Here is a 16,640-nt window from a genome sequence, read left to right as displayed (position 1 = left end):
CAGGGTTCATCTCTATAGAGGAGCAGAAGTCTTTTTCCTCATGACTGGCCACCCTATAATCCATTACTAACACATCCATGAGGTTTATCTCACACACGCTGAAGGTTCCTCACAGGCTGCCGGTTCAGACATAGCCATTAGGAAACATGCCTAGATGTGGTTGTGAGATTTCTTGGAGCTCTTTAAGGTGTCATTCATCAGTGCTCCCTTTGATGGAGCTTTCTTATTCAGATCAACAATTAAGGAGGTGCTGTCCTAAGGTGAGAAGGATGGAAGCACCCTGTCTGCTGTGGGATTCTGCTTTTTTACCCCACAGAGAGCCTTTACCAGGAATCAGTGCGGTGGTAAGAAAGTGTGGTTCAGAAAATCCCAAGGGTCTTTCCAAGAATCATGTAGAGACTGTTCCCCCCAGAGGTAGAGGGGAAATAACTATAATGGGAGACACCATTCTAGTGGCAGAGGGGGTTCGTAGAATCAAGGTTCTCTTGATTCTTTCTCAGACAGGACTTTTCACCGCTCCTGAAAGGTTACCTGACTGTCCCACTCTGGAAGTAATCGTGGGGAGGGGCAATTATCCTTGCACCCAAAAGCCTAGGCAGCAATCACTCAAGATTCTTTGGTGCAAAGGATCATATCCAGGGGATACTTCATTCCCTTTTCCCAAGTTTCTCCACAGAAGAGAAGTATCCTCTATGTTCCACTCAATAAGATAGAACTAGCAGCTCTAGAAATTCAATAAGCTGCTGGACAAGAGAGTTGTCCAGAAGGTCTCCACAGGCCAAAGAGGATTCGGAATTTACTCATAGAAAACAGGGGATCTGAGACCGTTTTTGGATGTCTGTTATTTGAACCAGTTTGTAAAGAATTCCAAATTCTGGATGGTCACGCTTCAGTCCATTCTGCCTCTCCAGAAGGACGACTGGATGTGCTTTTTAGATCTTTAGGATGCGTACTATCATATAAAAATGAACAGGCATGCTTGAAGATATCAGTCATGATCAATTCAGAACCGTGCCCTTTGGTCTTACCACAGCCCCCAACGTGTTTACCAAAGGCATGGCAGTGGTGGCAGCTCATCTAAGACTGAGCAGATTCAGTGTGTTTCCATGTTTAGACTGACTCCTAACTGCACCGACCAGACATCTTCTGGAAAAAAACAGATTACCTTCTACTTTCATCACAGTTTCTGGGAATTACTATAAATCTATTAAAGTGTCAACCTCAACCAGTCCAAGCCTTGAAGTTTATAGGGGCTTATCTAGACACAGTTGCCTAGGTCTTCTGTTCCAAAATAGAGATGTTCTTCGTGTTTCACTGTTGCAGTCATCACATTTGGTTTATCTGCTTGCAGTAGCCCTCTGTCAGCCTGATTAGCAAAGTCTTGGGTCCTGCGTCCGTTGCTGTCTCTTCTTCCATGACGTCAGATAGTCAGGGGTATAAAATATGCAGCCGACACCATTACATCAGTCTTTCTTGCTGTGCGGTGCCCGAAGCAGTTTGCAAGTGCCGGTTGGCTGACTCCTGAAATTTTCGTTTTTGAGTTTCAGAACCGAAGTCTTCAACTGAAAGCTAAGCACCCCGTTGGGGAAACTTTTTCTTGCTCTAAACCGATGTCAGGAAAAGTAAATAATTGCATTTCTTGTGGAAAGCAAATACCTCATAAAGATTTTAATTCGTACTGTACTCCTTGCCTAGGCCCTGACCACAACGTACCTCACTGTTGGTTTTGTGCCTTATTTAAACCACAAACTATCCATCGTCGGTATATTTTCGTTTCTAAATATTTTGGTGCTTGGTTCAATTATCTAGATATGTCTTCAGTAAGCCGTACGCCTACCGATATTCTGAAAAAACACAAAGATAAAGATAGAGATAGGCCGCCTAGGTCCAAAGCTGCCGACGACGCTTCTCCTAGGCCTGTCGCCAGTTCGCCCGTACTCAGTGAGGTGCTTTCACAGCCCCTGGTACCCGCTACTTCATGTTCGCAGGCCTCTACTGAGACCCATTCGGAGTCCGGTATGCCGCGAGATGCTTCAATTATGGAATCCGCGGATGTATCTACCTTAGATGGGTCCGGAGCTGCTGCGCAGGCACCGGCTTCTGAGGGTGTATTCAGGCCTCTACTGACTTGCATATTAAACCGACGCCATCTTCTTCAAGGCCGAAAACTCGAACCATGCCTAGAAAACTGACACACAGACCACATGGTCAGGCCTCTATGCCTAAAAAACAAATGATAAGAATGGCTGAAGACCTTATTACTTTAATCAGGGGAAGCCAACCTTCCCCCTCTAAGAGACCTAGGACTGAGTTTGCTTATGATATTTCTGACCAGGATTCTGAAATTTCTGTTTCCTTTGATGACCAGGATTTACCCTTAAGTACCTATGAGGATTCTGATGCTGAGGACTCTATTCCCTCTGCTCCCCCCCCCCCCTCCCCAGAGGATTTCTCTTTTGGTGAAACCTTCCATACTCCTAGGGAGCATTTTCGTTGGGAAAGTCAGGATTTCTCTTATTCTAAAAAGAGGCTTAGGGATTTCTTACTCATGCCCCATCACAGGCCTTTAGCTATCCCTCCTGTACTAGACATTGTTGATGACGCCTTTTCAGAATCTAGCTTGGCCCCTGACTCCTTACCTCCTGCTCCCAGAAAACCTGATTGATATTACAGGGTTCCTTTTCATAAATCCTACTGCAGATCCTGTGACCATTTCACAGGGACCCAAGGGCATTAAAGCTACTACTGTCAAAAATCCTACCCTCTCTGATAGAGACTCCAGGGCACTGAATAGAATGGGTTAAGAAGGTGTACACTTCTGCAACTTTGGCCATTAGGACCCTAAACTACCAGTTTCATATGTTAAAGTGCCAACAACATATTACTAGATTGCTTAAACAAAAAATGATGTTGATTCCTGATTGTGCTGAAAATAAGGATTTACAAGATTTAATGCATACTGCTGAACAAGTTGGAAAACATACTTTGCAATGTGGTTTTGATTCACTAGAGGCATCTTGCAGGGCTGCTGCAACTGGGTCTGTACTTAGAAGGCTTGCTTGGCTTAAGGGAGCAATCCTTGCCAGATCATGTTAAAGCTAAATTACTAGATGCTCCCTTAAATCAGGACCGCCTGTTTGGCAATGAGGCAGAATAAGTTCTTAAAAAGATGGAGGAATAAGCTAAATTTATGCAAACTGTTATTTCGTACAAGTACAACCTCCAAGATTTAGTAGGCATTGACCATCTAAGAATTGGTCCTTTCCTGCGTCTTCCAGGCCTTGTCTGTCCAAACCCAGATCCAGCAGGACACCCAGGCTTCAGTCCTAGGGTACTCGCAGGACTAAGCAGTGGGGGGGGGGGGCACTTCCAAATCTGGGAGTAGTAACCCCCCCCCCCCCATGGTAAACTGTGTCAGTGACTTCACTTTAAAACTTCCAAGCACTTCTCAACTGACTGCCCCTTTGGGGGGAAAGATTGCTCTACATGCAAAAAACTGGAAACTCATTACCCAGGACAAATGGGTTTTAAATATAGTGTCCCAAGGATACAGATTTCACTTCCACACATTACCAACCCCAAGCGGTTCTCTTAAGCATAAAGGCTATTCAAACTGTACCAGAAGAGGAAAAGGGACAAGGTTTCTACTCAAGACTTTTCCTGGTACCCAGAAAAGACAATTCCTGGTGTCCTATCCTGGACCTGTCTACTTTAAAGACCTTTTTGGTGATTCCAAAATTCAAGATGCTGACTCTTCACCAGTTGCTTCCTATGCTAGGCAAAGATGCCTGGTTGACAACACTCGATTTAAAAGAAGCATACCTGCGCACCCCAATCAGGGAATCTTGCAGAAGATACCTACGCTTCAAAGCAGGCTACATGCACTATCAGTTCTGTGCACTGCACTTTGGCTTATCTACTGCGCCCAGGGTATTCACAAAGTGCCTAGCTCAAGTCATTGCATTTTGCAGGCAAAGAAATATTCAAATATACCCATACCTGGACGATTGTCTAATTCAGGCAGAAAGCCAGGACATACTTTTGAATCATCTGGCCTTTGTACAAAAGGTGATAACTTGTCTGGGGTACACCATAAACGAAAAGAAATCACACCTGGTACCCTGTCAACAAATTATATTCCTGGGAGCAAGCTTGAATACAACTTCCCAGATGGCTTTCCTCACGCCAGAGAAACAAATTCATTTGACAACCTACTTCAAACTAGTGGCCACAAAAATCCTGCTATCTGCAAGGCAAATACTGCAAGCCTTGGGGATCATGCCCACCTGCATTCTTCTAATTCCATATGCAAGACTGCATATGAAGAAACTACAATGGTATCTAAAAAGCCTATGGTGTCAACATTCTCAGGATCTAGAAGCAATTATTCCTATCGTACCTTGCCTACTCTTAGAGTTCCTTTGGTGGGCAGAGGCCTGCCACCAAAACAAGGAACTATCATTCACTCTACCCCATGCCACCCAAACCCTAACAACAGACACATCAGACTATGCATGGGGGGCTCACCTGACATGGAAGTGCATTCAGGGCAAATGGAACCCAAGTCAAAAGCACCTGCATATCAATCAAAAAGAAATGTTAGCTGTACAGAATGCTCTGACAGCCTTCAAGGACTACATTCTTCCAGGACAATTAATGGTAAAGATGGACAACACCACTGTTATGTGGTACATAAACAAGCAGGGGTGTACCCATTTTTACCCCCTCTGCAGACTAGCCATGGCATTGTGGAACACAGCCTTGAGCTACCAAGTGCATCTACAAGCTCAGTTCCTGCCAGGAAAATGAAATACACTGGCAGACGGACTAAGCAGAAACCTCATGAACCCACGAGTGGAAACTGGAACCAAAGACTTTCAACATGTTGACAAACAAATGGGGGAGCCCAGATATAGACCTGTTTGCCTCCCCCCAGAACTACCAATTAGACAGATTTTGCACAAGGACTCCCCACAAACAAGCTTAGACAGTGGATGCTCTGTCCTTTAGCTGGAAAAGCCTATCAGTTTATGCCTTTCCTCCTCTGCCTCTCCTCTACTAAAGATCAAACGGGACAAACCAAGGGCGATATTGATTGCACCAGACTGACCACGCCAACACCCTCTTGGGCAGTGTGTAACTGTTGGCCCCATGTAACTGTTGGCCCCATGGCACCTGCCTCACACCCTTACCCTGTTGTCTCAGCAGGAGAACCAGATTCTGCACCCGCAGCTTCAAATCCTGAACCTAGCAGCCTGGCTAATTACCTAATCTCTCCTTTACCATCCCTCAGTAAACCAGTGATGAATATCATTTTAGAGGCAAGGAGGCCTAGTACTAGAAAATCTTGTGCTGAAAAATGGAAAAGATTCTGTGCCTGGAACCATTCTCAAGGGATGAGCACAGCAGCACCCAACTTACCTCAGATTTTATGATACTTAACTGAGATGCTTCACAAGGCCCTTTCTTTTTTATTCTCCAAAATTCATGCCTCAGACATTTCAGCTCATTATATCACAGAACCTCCCCTCTTCTGTCATCTACTGCTCAAGCAGTTTCTCAGAGGGGCCAAAAATTTAAGACTACCCAGGAGAGCTCCAACTCCAGCCTGGGACCTTAACTTTGTATTGGAGAAACTCACTCTTCCTCCTATCTAGCCAGCTGCTAGTGCAAATGTAAAATTCCTTTCTTGGAAAACAGCCTTCCTTTTAGCAATCACTTCACCAAGAAGGGTATCTGAATTACAGGCCCTTATGGCAGTGGAGCCTTTCATCATCTTTCATGCAGACAGGGTGCCAATCCCTTCTTCATGCCTAAGGTGATATCCGTGTGGCTCTTAATCAATCCATTCATTTGCCGACCTAATCCACAGAACAAAGGGGAACAGATACTGCAACCCTTAGATGTGCACAGACTACTTAGATTTTACTTGGACAGGACTAAACCTCAAAGGAAATCTGAACAACTGCTGGTGGCATTTGCTGCAGGGGCAGAGGGGAAGGCTATTTCAAAGCAAACCATTTTTAAATGGATAGGCCATTGCATTAATTTCTGCTATAAGCACCATGGAAAACCTGTCCCACAGGGGATCAGACCCCATTCCACCAGGGCTGCATCTACCTCTACAGCCTTTCTCAGAGGTGTCCCTACCAGGGGCATCCTAGAAGCTGCTACCTGGAGTTCTATTCATACTTTCACCAAGCATTACCATTTGCCAATTTTCTCTAAATCCAGAGCTGGCTTTGCCACTGCAGTCTTGCAGGGTCTTAAAGCTGGTCCTAATGCTATCTAAATTCCTCCTCTCAACCGTAGCTTTGGGAATCTACCCAAATGTGATGACTGCAACAGTGAAACACGAAGAACAATAGTACGGTTGTGTACACTTCCCATAAATGTAGATGTTCAAGTGTATTCACTGTTGCAGTCATGGTTACCCTCCTTTCAGCCCCCCTGACTTTTTTTTGGCTATACCTCTACTCTTTTTTTACTATGCTTAAAAGCTTTTTGGTGTATTCGCTTTTTTATTGGAGGTATATCCTTGTGTGTGTGTGTGTGTGTGTGTGTGTGTGTGTGTGTGTGTGTGTGTGTGTATACATATATATATAGATATATAGATATATATATATATACATGTATATATATATATATATATATATATATGTGTATATATATATATATATATTTTTTTTTTTTTTTTAATTGCTTCCCATTACATCTGGGGCAAGAAAAACTGATGTAATGGCATCGGCTGCATGTTTTATACCCCTGACGTCACGGAAGAAGAGACAGCACCAACGCAAGACCCAAGACTTTGTTAATCAGGCCGACTGAGGGCTACTGCAAGCAGATAACCCAAATGTGATGACTGCAACAATGTATACACTTGAACATCTACATTTATGGTAAGTGTACACAACTGTACTTTCTTACTCTGAAATCGCATGTCATTCTAGTTATGTCTCATCCCTCACCCCCCAGCAAGATTAATAATCCAAGCACTGGGTTTGATGGCTGCTGCAGTAACTTTACTACCCACTGCTCATCTACATATGAAAATTCTTCAGTGGACTCTAGCAGTACATTGGTCTTTTCATCGACATTCTCTGAGATCCAATAAAATTATCCCAGGTTTGTAGAAAATACCTACTATGGTGGATAGATTCCAAAGAGGTTTATCAAGATCACCTGTTTGTCCTTCCTCCCCAGAAAGCCATGTTGACCATGTACACCTTGCAGTTAGGGAGGGGTCATTACATAGGATGGACAGTTTAAGGCACATTGTCCCAAGAAGAGACCAATTTGCATAATAATGTTCTAGAGATGAGAGGGGTACTTTTACCATTGCAGGCCCTTCAGAGCTCTCTTTCACTTGGAACTATTGCTGTCCAGACAGACAACCTATAAGTATCCTGATACATCAACAAAAAGGGAGGAACCAGATCTTACCCCCTTTGCCAGGAAGCATTGAGTTTGGCAATGGGCGATCTCCTCCAATCGCTTTCTTATAGTAATGCACATACTGCGGAAATCCAATATTCTAGCAGACAAGATCAGCAGAACTATCCTGATGCCTCATGAGTGGTCTCTCAAGTAATTAGTGGCAAGCAAGATTGTCCACAAATGGGGTCAACCATGCTGCGATCTTTTCACCTCTCTCCTCAGCAAAAAATGCAGCAGGTTCTTTGCTCTAATTCCCTCTCAGGGACAGTCACAAAGAGGTGCTCTAGTCCAAGTTTGGCCCTCCGGTCTCCTTTATGCTTTCCCTCACCTACCCTCTAATACCCAAATTTCTTCAGAAAGCCAGCCAGTTGAAGAGCAAAGTGATCCTCATTTCACCCTACTGGCTTTAGCATATATGGTTCCCTTTTCTTTGGTCTCTCCTAGTACATCCACTTTGGACACTGGATCCCTCTCCAGATCTCTTGTCACATTCTGCAGAAGCAGTTCATCCAGACATAGCAGGCCTCAAACTGACCGCTTGGTTTCTCCAGTTCCAGTAATGCCTAGGTAATCCAGGCTTTCCTCTCCATTTCGCCATACTCTTTAATCATCCCACAAGCCTCCAACCAGAAAGATTTATAAGAGCAAATGGAAAACATTTTCTTTGTAGGCACATCAGAAAGACATGGATCCTTGCACTGCACCAATCCCAGGTGTTTTAGATTTCCTTGTCTCTATATTTAAAACCGGATCAAGTTTCTCTACAATTAAAGTACAAATCAAAAAGAAATGCTAGCAGTACAGAATGCACTGACAGCCTTCAAAGACTACCTTCATCCAGGACAATTGCTGATAAAAACGGACAACACCATGGTTATGTGATACATAAACAAGCAGAGGGGTACACATTCCTACCCCCTCTGCAGACTAGCCATGGCATTGTGGAACAGTGCCTTGAGCTACCAAGTACAACTATAAGATCAATTCCTGCCAGGAAAGCAGAATATTCTGGCAGGCGAACTAAGCAGAAATTTCATCATGAATGGAAACTGAAACCACGGATTTTCGACATGTTGACCTGCAAGTGGGGGAGCCCAGACATAGATCTCTTTGCCTCACCCCAGAACTATACCAGTTGGACAAATTTTGCACAAGAAGTCATCACAAAAAAGCCTGGAAAGTGGATGCTCTGTCCTTCAGCTGGAAAAACCTATCAGTCTATGCCTTTCCCCCTCTTCCTTTGCTTTCCAAAGTTCTACTAAAAGTCAAACAGGACAAACCAAAAATGATTTTGATTGCTCCAGACTGGCCTCACCAACACTGGTACCCAGTCCTGCGCAGTGTGTCACATTTCTCCGTCGCACCTGCCTCAGACACCTTCCTTACTGTCTCAGCAAGAGAACCAAATTCTGCACCCTCAGCTCCAAATATTGAACCTTGCAGCTTGGCTAATCACTTAAATTCCCTCTTAGCATCCCTCAGCAAACCTGTGATGGGATGTCATTTTGGAGGCGAGGAGACCTAGTACTAGAAAATCTTATGCTGACAAATGGAAAAGATTCTGTGCCTGGAATCAGTCTCAAGGGATGAGCACAGCAATGCCCAGTTTACCTCAGATTTTGCAATACTTAACTGAGATGCTTCACAAGGGCCTGTCTTTTTCTTCCATAAAATCCATGCCTCAGCCATTCCAGCTCATTACAACACAGGCCCTACTCTCTTCTCTCATCCTCATCTAAAGCAGTATCTCAGAGGGGCCACAAACTTGAGACCACCCAGATCATCTCCAACCCCTGCCTAGGACTTTAACTTTGTATTGGAGAAACTCACTCTACCTCCTTTCGAGCCAGCTGCAACTGCAGACTTAAAATTTCTTTCCTGGAAAACAGCCTTCCTTTTAGCAATCACTTCAGCTATAAGGATATTTGAATTACAGGCCCTTATGGTAGTGGAGCCTTTCATCATCTTCCATGCGGACAGGGTGTCACTCAGGACCAATCCATCATTCATGTCCAAGGTGGTATCCAGTATGGCTCTTAATCAGTCCATTCATTTGCCAACTTTCTTTCCCAATCCGCAGAACAAGGGAGAGCGGATTCTGCATTCATTGGATGTACACAGACAACTTAGATTCTACTTGGACAGGACTAAATCTAGAAGAAAATCTAAACAACTGCTGGTAGCATTTGCTGCAGGTGCAGAGGGGAAGGCTATTTCAAAGCAAACCATTTCTAAATGGATAACCCATTGTATTCATTTCTGTTGTAAGTACCATGGAAACCTTTCCCCCAGGGGATCAGATCTTATTCCACCAGGGCCGCATCTACTTCAGCAGCCTTTCTCAGAGGTGTTCCTACCAGGGATATTCTAGAAGCTGCTACCTGGAATTCAGTTCATACTTTCACCAAGTATCATCACTTACCAATTTTCTCTAAATCCAGAGCTGGCTTTGCCACTGCTGTTTTGCAGGGCCTTATAGCTGGTCCTAATGCTGTGTAAATCCATCCTCCCAACCTTAGCTTTGGGAATCTACCCAAATGTAATGACTGCAACAGTGAAACATGATTAACATAGTACAGTTGTGTACACTTACCATAAATGTAGATGTTCGAGTGTTTTCACTGTTGCAGTCTTGGTTACCCTCCCTCCAGCCTCCTGACTTCTATTGACTATACCTCTATTCTTGTTTACTATGCGTAAAGCTTTTTGGTGTATTTGCTTTTGTTTGGAGGTATATTTTTGTGTTTCTAATTATATATAGATATATATTTTGCTCCCCATTTGGGGGGTACCTGACATCTGGGGCAAGAAAAACTGATGTAATGGCATCTGCTGCATGATTTATACCCCTGACGTCATGGAAGAAGGGGCAGCAACTGACGCAGGACCCAAGACTTTGTTAATCAGGCCGACTGAGGGCAATCTGCCAGCAGATTACCCAAATGTAATGACTGCAACAGTGAAAACACTCAAACATCTACATTTATGGTAAGTGTACACAACTGTACTTTTTCTTTCCAGATTTTGAAAATAAAGGAGAATATACCCTTCACCTTTTAGGTGTACATAGACAATTCCATTTTTACTTACTTAGGACCAAGGAGTTTAGAAAAATAGATCAGTTGTTGGTTTCCTTGTCTAAAAACAAGATGGGAAAACCAGTTTCAAAGATTACTCTAGCAAAATGGATAACAAATTGTATTTCTCGCATTTATTCTTTGAGAGGCCTAACTTTCCCACAACAACCAAAAGTAGATTCAACCAGGTCAACAGCTGCATCAGCTGGCTTTTGGGCTAAAGCTTCCACTGATTACATTTGTGCAGCTGCCACTTGGTCTAATGCTCATACCTTTGTTTCTCATTAGAAATTGAACATCATCTCCAGGAACAGAGCATCATTCGGTTATGTGGTCCTACAGAATATCCTTCCTTGAGGATCAGCCAAGGTATTTGTAGCTGGGGACTCTGTCCCATTTGTTGAGGAACAAATAAAAATGACATCTTCACATAAAAAAGTTATGTATTCACCATAAAGTTCCATCTTTGTTGTCCATTTTCATTCTTCAACTTCCCTCCTGCATTCCCCCCATCCATGTCTTTGAGAGTGACCTGATAGAATTGTTATTAGGAACCATTGTTCCTCTTTGAGCTCCTGATATTTTATCTATCACTGTTCCGAAATAGCTGTTTTATGTAATTTTTCCTGTGATATTGTATAATAACAGCAAACTTTATCTGAGGTAATGCAGTGATCAGGAACATAATGAGTAAGGGTGGAGCTCAAGAGTCGGATCTTAGAAGTTAAAGAAAGTGGCCAAGGTGGATCCGAGGATCGGATCCGAATCTCATTCATTGAGGAAGAATGAAAATGGACAGCACAGATAGAATGTTATGGTGAGTACATAACTTTTTTTTTTCTGTGTGCTGTTTCTTCTAGCTCTGCTATTTTTTGAAACAGCTGTTTAATTCTCAACCTTTTCTGTTGATTTTCTTTCAGGTTCTCTAAATTTGATGTCCTTCAAGGATGCATCTGCAGTCCTTACAAATGGGTTGTCCTGTTGTCAGGCAGCCCTTCGGTCGGCCGGATTCCAAAGTCTGGGTCTGGCCTCGGCTGGTGTCGCACTTCACCCGACGTCATAGCTGCAGTTATTCGGGTATAAAGGCATCAGCTGACGCCATTTTCCTCAGTCTTTCTTGCCGCGTGGCGCCCGAAGCAGAAGCTGTTCGCAAGTGCCGGTCGGTCAGAACCAGAGATTACTACTACCGAATACGTCTACTACTACCGAAGACTTCTAAAAAGCTAAGTACCCCGTTGGGGACTCTTTCTTGCCTCAACCGATGTCAGAAAAAGTGAATAACTGTTTAACTTGTGGGAAACAAATACCTCATAAAGATTTCCACTCTTACTGCTTACCTTGTCTAGGCCCAGACCACGACATAGCAGCTTGTCTAGCCTGTGCTTCTTTTAACCGACGGATGCTTAGACGTCGGTCGGAATTTGCTGAGGAGTTTTTCGGCTCCGATTTTGCTTACATTCTGCCGTCGGATCCTCCGACTACGCAAATATCTAAAAAGCGCAAGGAAAAGGACCGACACTCGCGGTCCGCGGTTTCGCCCGAAACCGCGGTTAAGCCAACCGCGAGTGTCTCGGTTTTCGCTGGAACCGAGCTAGCGGTTCTTCCTTCAGCCGAACTTACCTCCTACCGAGGCCTCTTCCAACCTGGTGGAATCGGCTTCTGAAATCACTCCTGCTCTTACAGTTTCTCAGGAATTATCTGACACTATCCCCTTGGATATTTCTACCCCTGCACGTGGAGCTGCTAGGCCACCTGCATCCATGTCCATTAAGGCCTTTGCCAGGGCCAAAGCAGCTAAAACAACTAAATCTGTGCCTGCTAAGATCCCCTCTCACAGGCCTAGCTCTAGTTCACAAATGCTTAGTTTAGCAGAGGACCTCATTTCTTTACTCCGGGATCCCAACCTCACCCAGACAGGGCCTCTCACCCACCTCCAGAGAAGAGGCCTAGAGCAGAGCCCCCTGAGCCTGTTTCAACAGATGATTCCTCTGATGATTCAGATAACACAAACCCTCCAGAGGCTCCTTTCTCCCCTTATGAAGACTCTGATGCTGAAGAGTCCATTCCTTCTGCCTCTCCGCCTGAGGAATTTTCCTTTGGGGAAACCTTGCATGCTATGAGGGAACAATTTCAGTGGCAGGGCCAGGATTTTTCAGACTCCAGAAAAAGGCTTAGAACCTTTCTGCATTTACCACAACATAGGCCTTTAGCCATACATCCAGTTCTTTCTGTTGTAGATGATGCATTTAATGATGCTTGTACTGCTCCTGATTCTCTACCTCCGGCCCCTGCTAAGCCCGATGGGTACTACAGGGTCCCGGACACGCATTACCATTTGTATAAGGCTCACTTTGCAGATCCCGAGACTATCTCCCAGGGTCCTAAAGCTGTAGCAGCTACCTCTGCCAAAAACCCTCTCCCCTCTGAAAGGGAATCCAGGTCCTTAGAGAGATGGGGTAAAAAAGTTTACACTTCTGCTACTCTTTCAGCTAGGGCCTTGAACTGTCAATTCCACATGATCCAGTATCAAGAATTTATGCTAGACCAGTTAACCAAAAAACTGTCCTCGGATGAACCATTGGACAAAAAATCTGTTCAGGAGATGGTACATAACATTCAGCAAGTCAGTAACCATTCCTTAAAATGCGGCTATGATGCACTGGAGGCTTCCTTTAGATCAGCCATGACTGGCACAGTTATCAGAAGGCATGCGTGGTTAAAAGAGCAGGCCTTACCAGACCATGTCAAATCAAAACTACTAGATGCTCCCATGGACAAGATCAATTTGTTTGGCTCTCCGGCACAACAGGTGCTGAAGAAGATGGAAGAGAAGGCAAAATCTGTCCAAACAGTGAAAGATTTCTTACAGGTCCAACCTCCAAGGTTTAGCAGGAATTGGCCTCCAAGAATTGGTCCTTTCCAGACTCCTCCAGAGCTCAGAGAGGCAGGAATAGGCGTTCAAGAGGCAGAAGCCAATCCAGGGGTGCCTACAGGGGACGCCAGTGGCAGGGTAACAATCAGCGAGGTGCAGCCACAGACACAGCCACCACCACTACTACAGGACAATCACAGTGACTTGGCTCTAGCACCGCCTACCAGGGAACAACTAGAAGCACCCTTGGGCGGAAAGCTAGCTTTATTTTCAGTAAACTGGCATTACATCACAAGAGACAAGTGGATTTTGCAGACAATAGACCAAGGTTACAGGTTTCACTTCCATACTCTACCAGGAAGAGAGGAATGCCAAACCTACCTCCAAATCAAAAGGCAGAAGCTCTAAAACAAATAACTCAATTATTAAGGATGAGAGCTGTGGAAAAGGTACCATCTATGGAGCAAGGACAGGATTTTACTCCAGGCTCTTCCTGGTACCAAGAAAAGAAAGCAAATGGAGACCTATTCTCGACCTGTCCGCTTTAAACACATTCCTCATTGTTCCAAAGTTCAAAATGCTGACCCTACAGCAGCTTCTTCCCATGCTGGGCAAGGAGTCTTGGCTGGTAACTCTAGATCTCAAGGAGGCATACCTGCACATCCCCATACGACCAAATTGCAGAAGATACCTCAGATTTCTTGCAGGATCAGAGCATTATCAATTCTCAGCATTGCCCTTTGGCTTATCTACTGCGCCCAGAGTGTTCACGAAATGCCTGGCATCAGTAATTGCTCATTGCAGGCTTCAGGGAATCCAAATCTACCCTTACCTGGACAACTGCCTGATACAAGCGGACAACAAAAACAAGCTAGCAGAAGACTTGAAAAGGGTCGTTTACCTACGACAAGCTCTGGGATACACAGTCAATATAAAAATGTCAAGACTGATACCATCCCAAAGGATAACCTTTTTGGGTGCAGAGTTGGACACAACGAAACAAATGGCATTCCTAACAGTAGAAAAACAGGAGCAACTCCCTCTCTACTTCTTGGCATTAACAAAGCAGAATCATCTAACAGCAAGAAAAGTTCTGCAAGCCTTGGGTTTCATGGCATCCTGCATAATATTGGTTCCACATGCCAGACTGCATATGAGAAAGTTACAGTGGTACCTAAGGAATTTATGGTCTCAGCACAAGCACAGCCTAGAAACCCAAATTCCAATAATTCCATGCCTGAAGCAAGAATTCCAATGGTGGGCTCAGGCCTGTCAATCAAACAAAGGATTGCCTTTCCACAACACTCAACCAAGCCAAACCATCACAACGGACGCCTCAGACCTCGCTTGGGCTGCCCACATGCTGGACAAGTGCATTCAAGGTTTATGGACTCAAGACCAGCTGCACCTACACATAAATCAAAAGGAAATGCTGGCAGTAAAACTGGCAATTCAGGCATTCAGACCATTTCTTCGAGAAGGTCAACTGTTGATAAGGACAGACAACACCACAGTTATGTGGTACATCAACAAACAGGGAGGCACACATTCTTACCCTCTATGCCGGATGGCAATGGACCTCTGGAATGTGGCCCTGAGCTACAACATTCAGTTACAAGCAATTTTTGTACCAGGAAAAGAAAACATTCTAGCAGACATACTAAGCAGAACTACCACGGATGCCCACGAATGGATGCTGCATCCGGACATCTTCAAAACCATTACAAGAAAATGGGGCTCCCACAAATAGACTTATTTGCATCCCCACGCAGTCACCAACTAAAGAAATTCTGCACAAGGACGTACCACCCACTTGCTTGGAAGGTGGACTCCTATCTTTCAGCTGGAAAACCTGACAGCATATGCATTCCCACCACTTCCTTTGATGCACAAGGTGCTATTGAAGATCAAAGGGGCCCGCCCAAGGATCATTCTGATAGCTCCAGACTGCCCAAGACAACATTGGTACCCATTACTGAGGAGCATGTCTCGGGAACAAATATGGCCTCTACCCCTTGTTCCCTTGCTGTTAACACAGAACAACTACAACACCCTGCATCCAAACCTGAAAACACTGCAGCTGACTGCCTGGAACATTGCATAACAACAAATAACCCAAATTTATCCCAAAGGGTTAAAGACATTATCTTGGAGGCTCGCAGACCCTCAACAAGAAAAATTATTCAGCAAAATGGAAAAGATATTTCATTTGGAGTACTGCAAAAGGAGAAAATGTGTCACTGGTAAACATAGCCAACATCCTGGAATACTTGGCAGAGCTCTTCCACAAAGGCCTGTCCTATTCTTCCATCAAGATTCATGCATCAGCTATTTCAGCAGAATACGACTTGGATCCTCCAGTCTTCTCACATCCTCTGCTCAGGCAGTTTCTGAGAGGAATTAAAAATGTAAAACCACCTAGGAAGCCACCATTGCCAGCATGGGACTTGAACTTTGTGCTAGAAAAATTGACACTTCCGCCTTTCGAACCAGCAGCAACAGCAGAATTACAATACTTATCATGGAAAACTGCTTTCCTGTTGGCAATCACTTCAGCAAGAAGGGTATCTGAGCTACAGGCACTAATGGCAGTACAGCCCTTCCTGATCTTCCATCAAGATAGAGTATCCATGAGAACTAATCCTACTTTTATGCCTAAGATGGTCTCCAGAGTATCTTTGAATCAGGCTATCCACCTACCTACATTCTTCCCCAACCCACAGAACAGGGGAGAAAGACTGTTGCATACCTTGGATGTGCATAGACAATTACGCTACTACCTGGACAGGACCAAGGCCAATAGGAAAACTGACCAGCTACTGGTAGCATATGCAACAGGAATGGAAGGAAAGCAATTTCAAAACAGACAATCTCTAAGTGGATAGGAAATTGCATTAGATTTTGTTACTCCTACCATGGAAAGAAAACTCCAGAAAACATCAGGCCTCACTCTACAAGGGCTACAGCCACTACCACAGCTTTTCTACGAGGAGTGGCTACCAAAGACATTTTAGAGGCTGCTACTTGGAGCTCCGTGCATACATTTGCCAAGCATTATAATTTACCTTTATACTCCAGATCCCGAGCAGGTTTTGCCACTGCTGTTTTGCAAGGGATCTTAACTACACCATAATTTTATTTCTCCTCCTCCCCCAGTTTGGCTATGGTATTCTACCCATTTGTAAGGACTGCAGATGCATCCTTGAAGGACATAATACAGTTTTGTACCTACCATAAATGTAGATGTCCGA

At 44.3% G+C, this 16,640-nt stretch overlaps 1 protein-coding gene across 1 annotated transcript in view; it reads left to right on the top strand.

The window, feature by feature from the left end:
• LOC122802137 (centrosomal protein of 295 kDa-like) overlaps window positions 1-16,640 on the top strand; it is a 1,720,043-nt gene that overhangs the window by 1,132,161 nt on the left and 571,242 nt on the right. Inside the window, exon 10 of the mRNA XM_044071818.1 lies at window positions 10,806-10,886. Coding sequence (XP_043927753.1) covers window positions 10,806-10,886 — 81 coding nt within the window. The remainder of the gene's footprint in view (window positions 1-10,805; window positions 10,887-16,640) is intronic.

The sequence above is a fragment of the Protopterus annectens genome, chromosome 5.part0 (genome assembly GCF_019279795.1).
Source record: "Protopterus annectens isolate FY-2018-M chromosome 5.part0, PAN1.0, whole genome shotgun sequence".
Lineage (NCBI taxonomy): Eukaryota > Metazoa > Chordata > Ceratodontiformes > Protopteridae > Protopterus > Protopterus annectens.
This window is presented reverse-complemented; position numbering and strand designations above follow the sequence as displayed.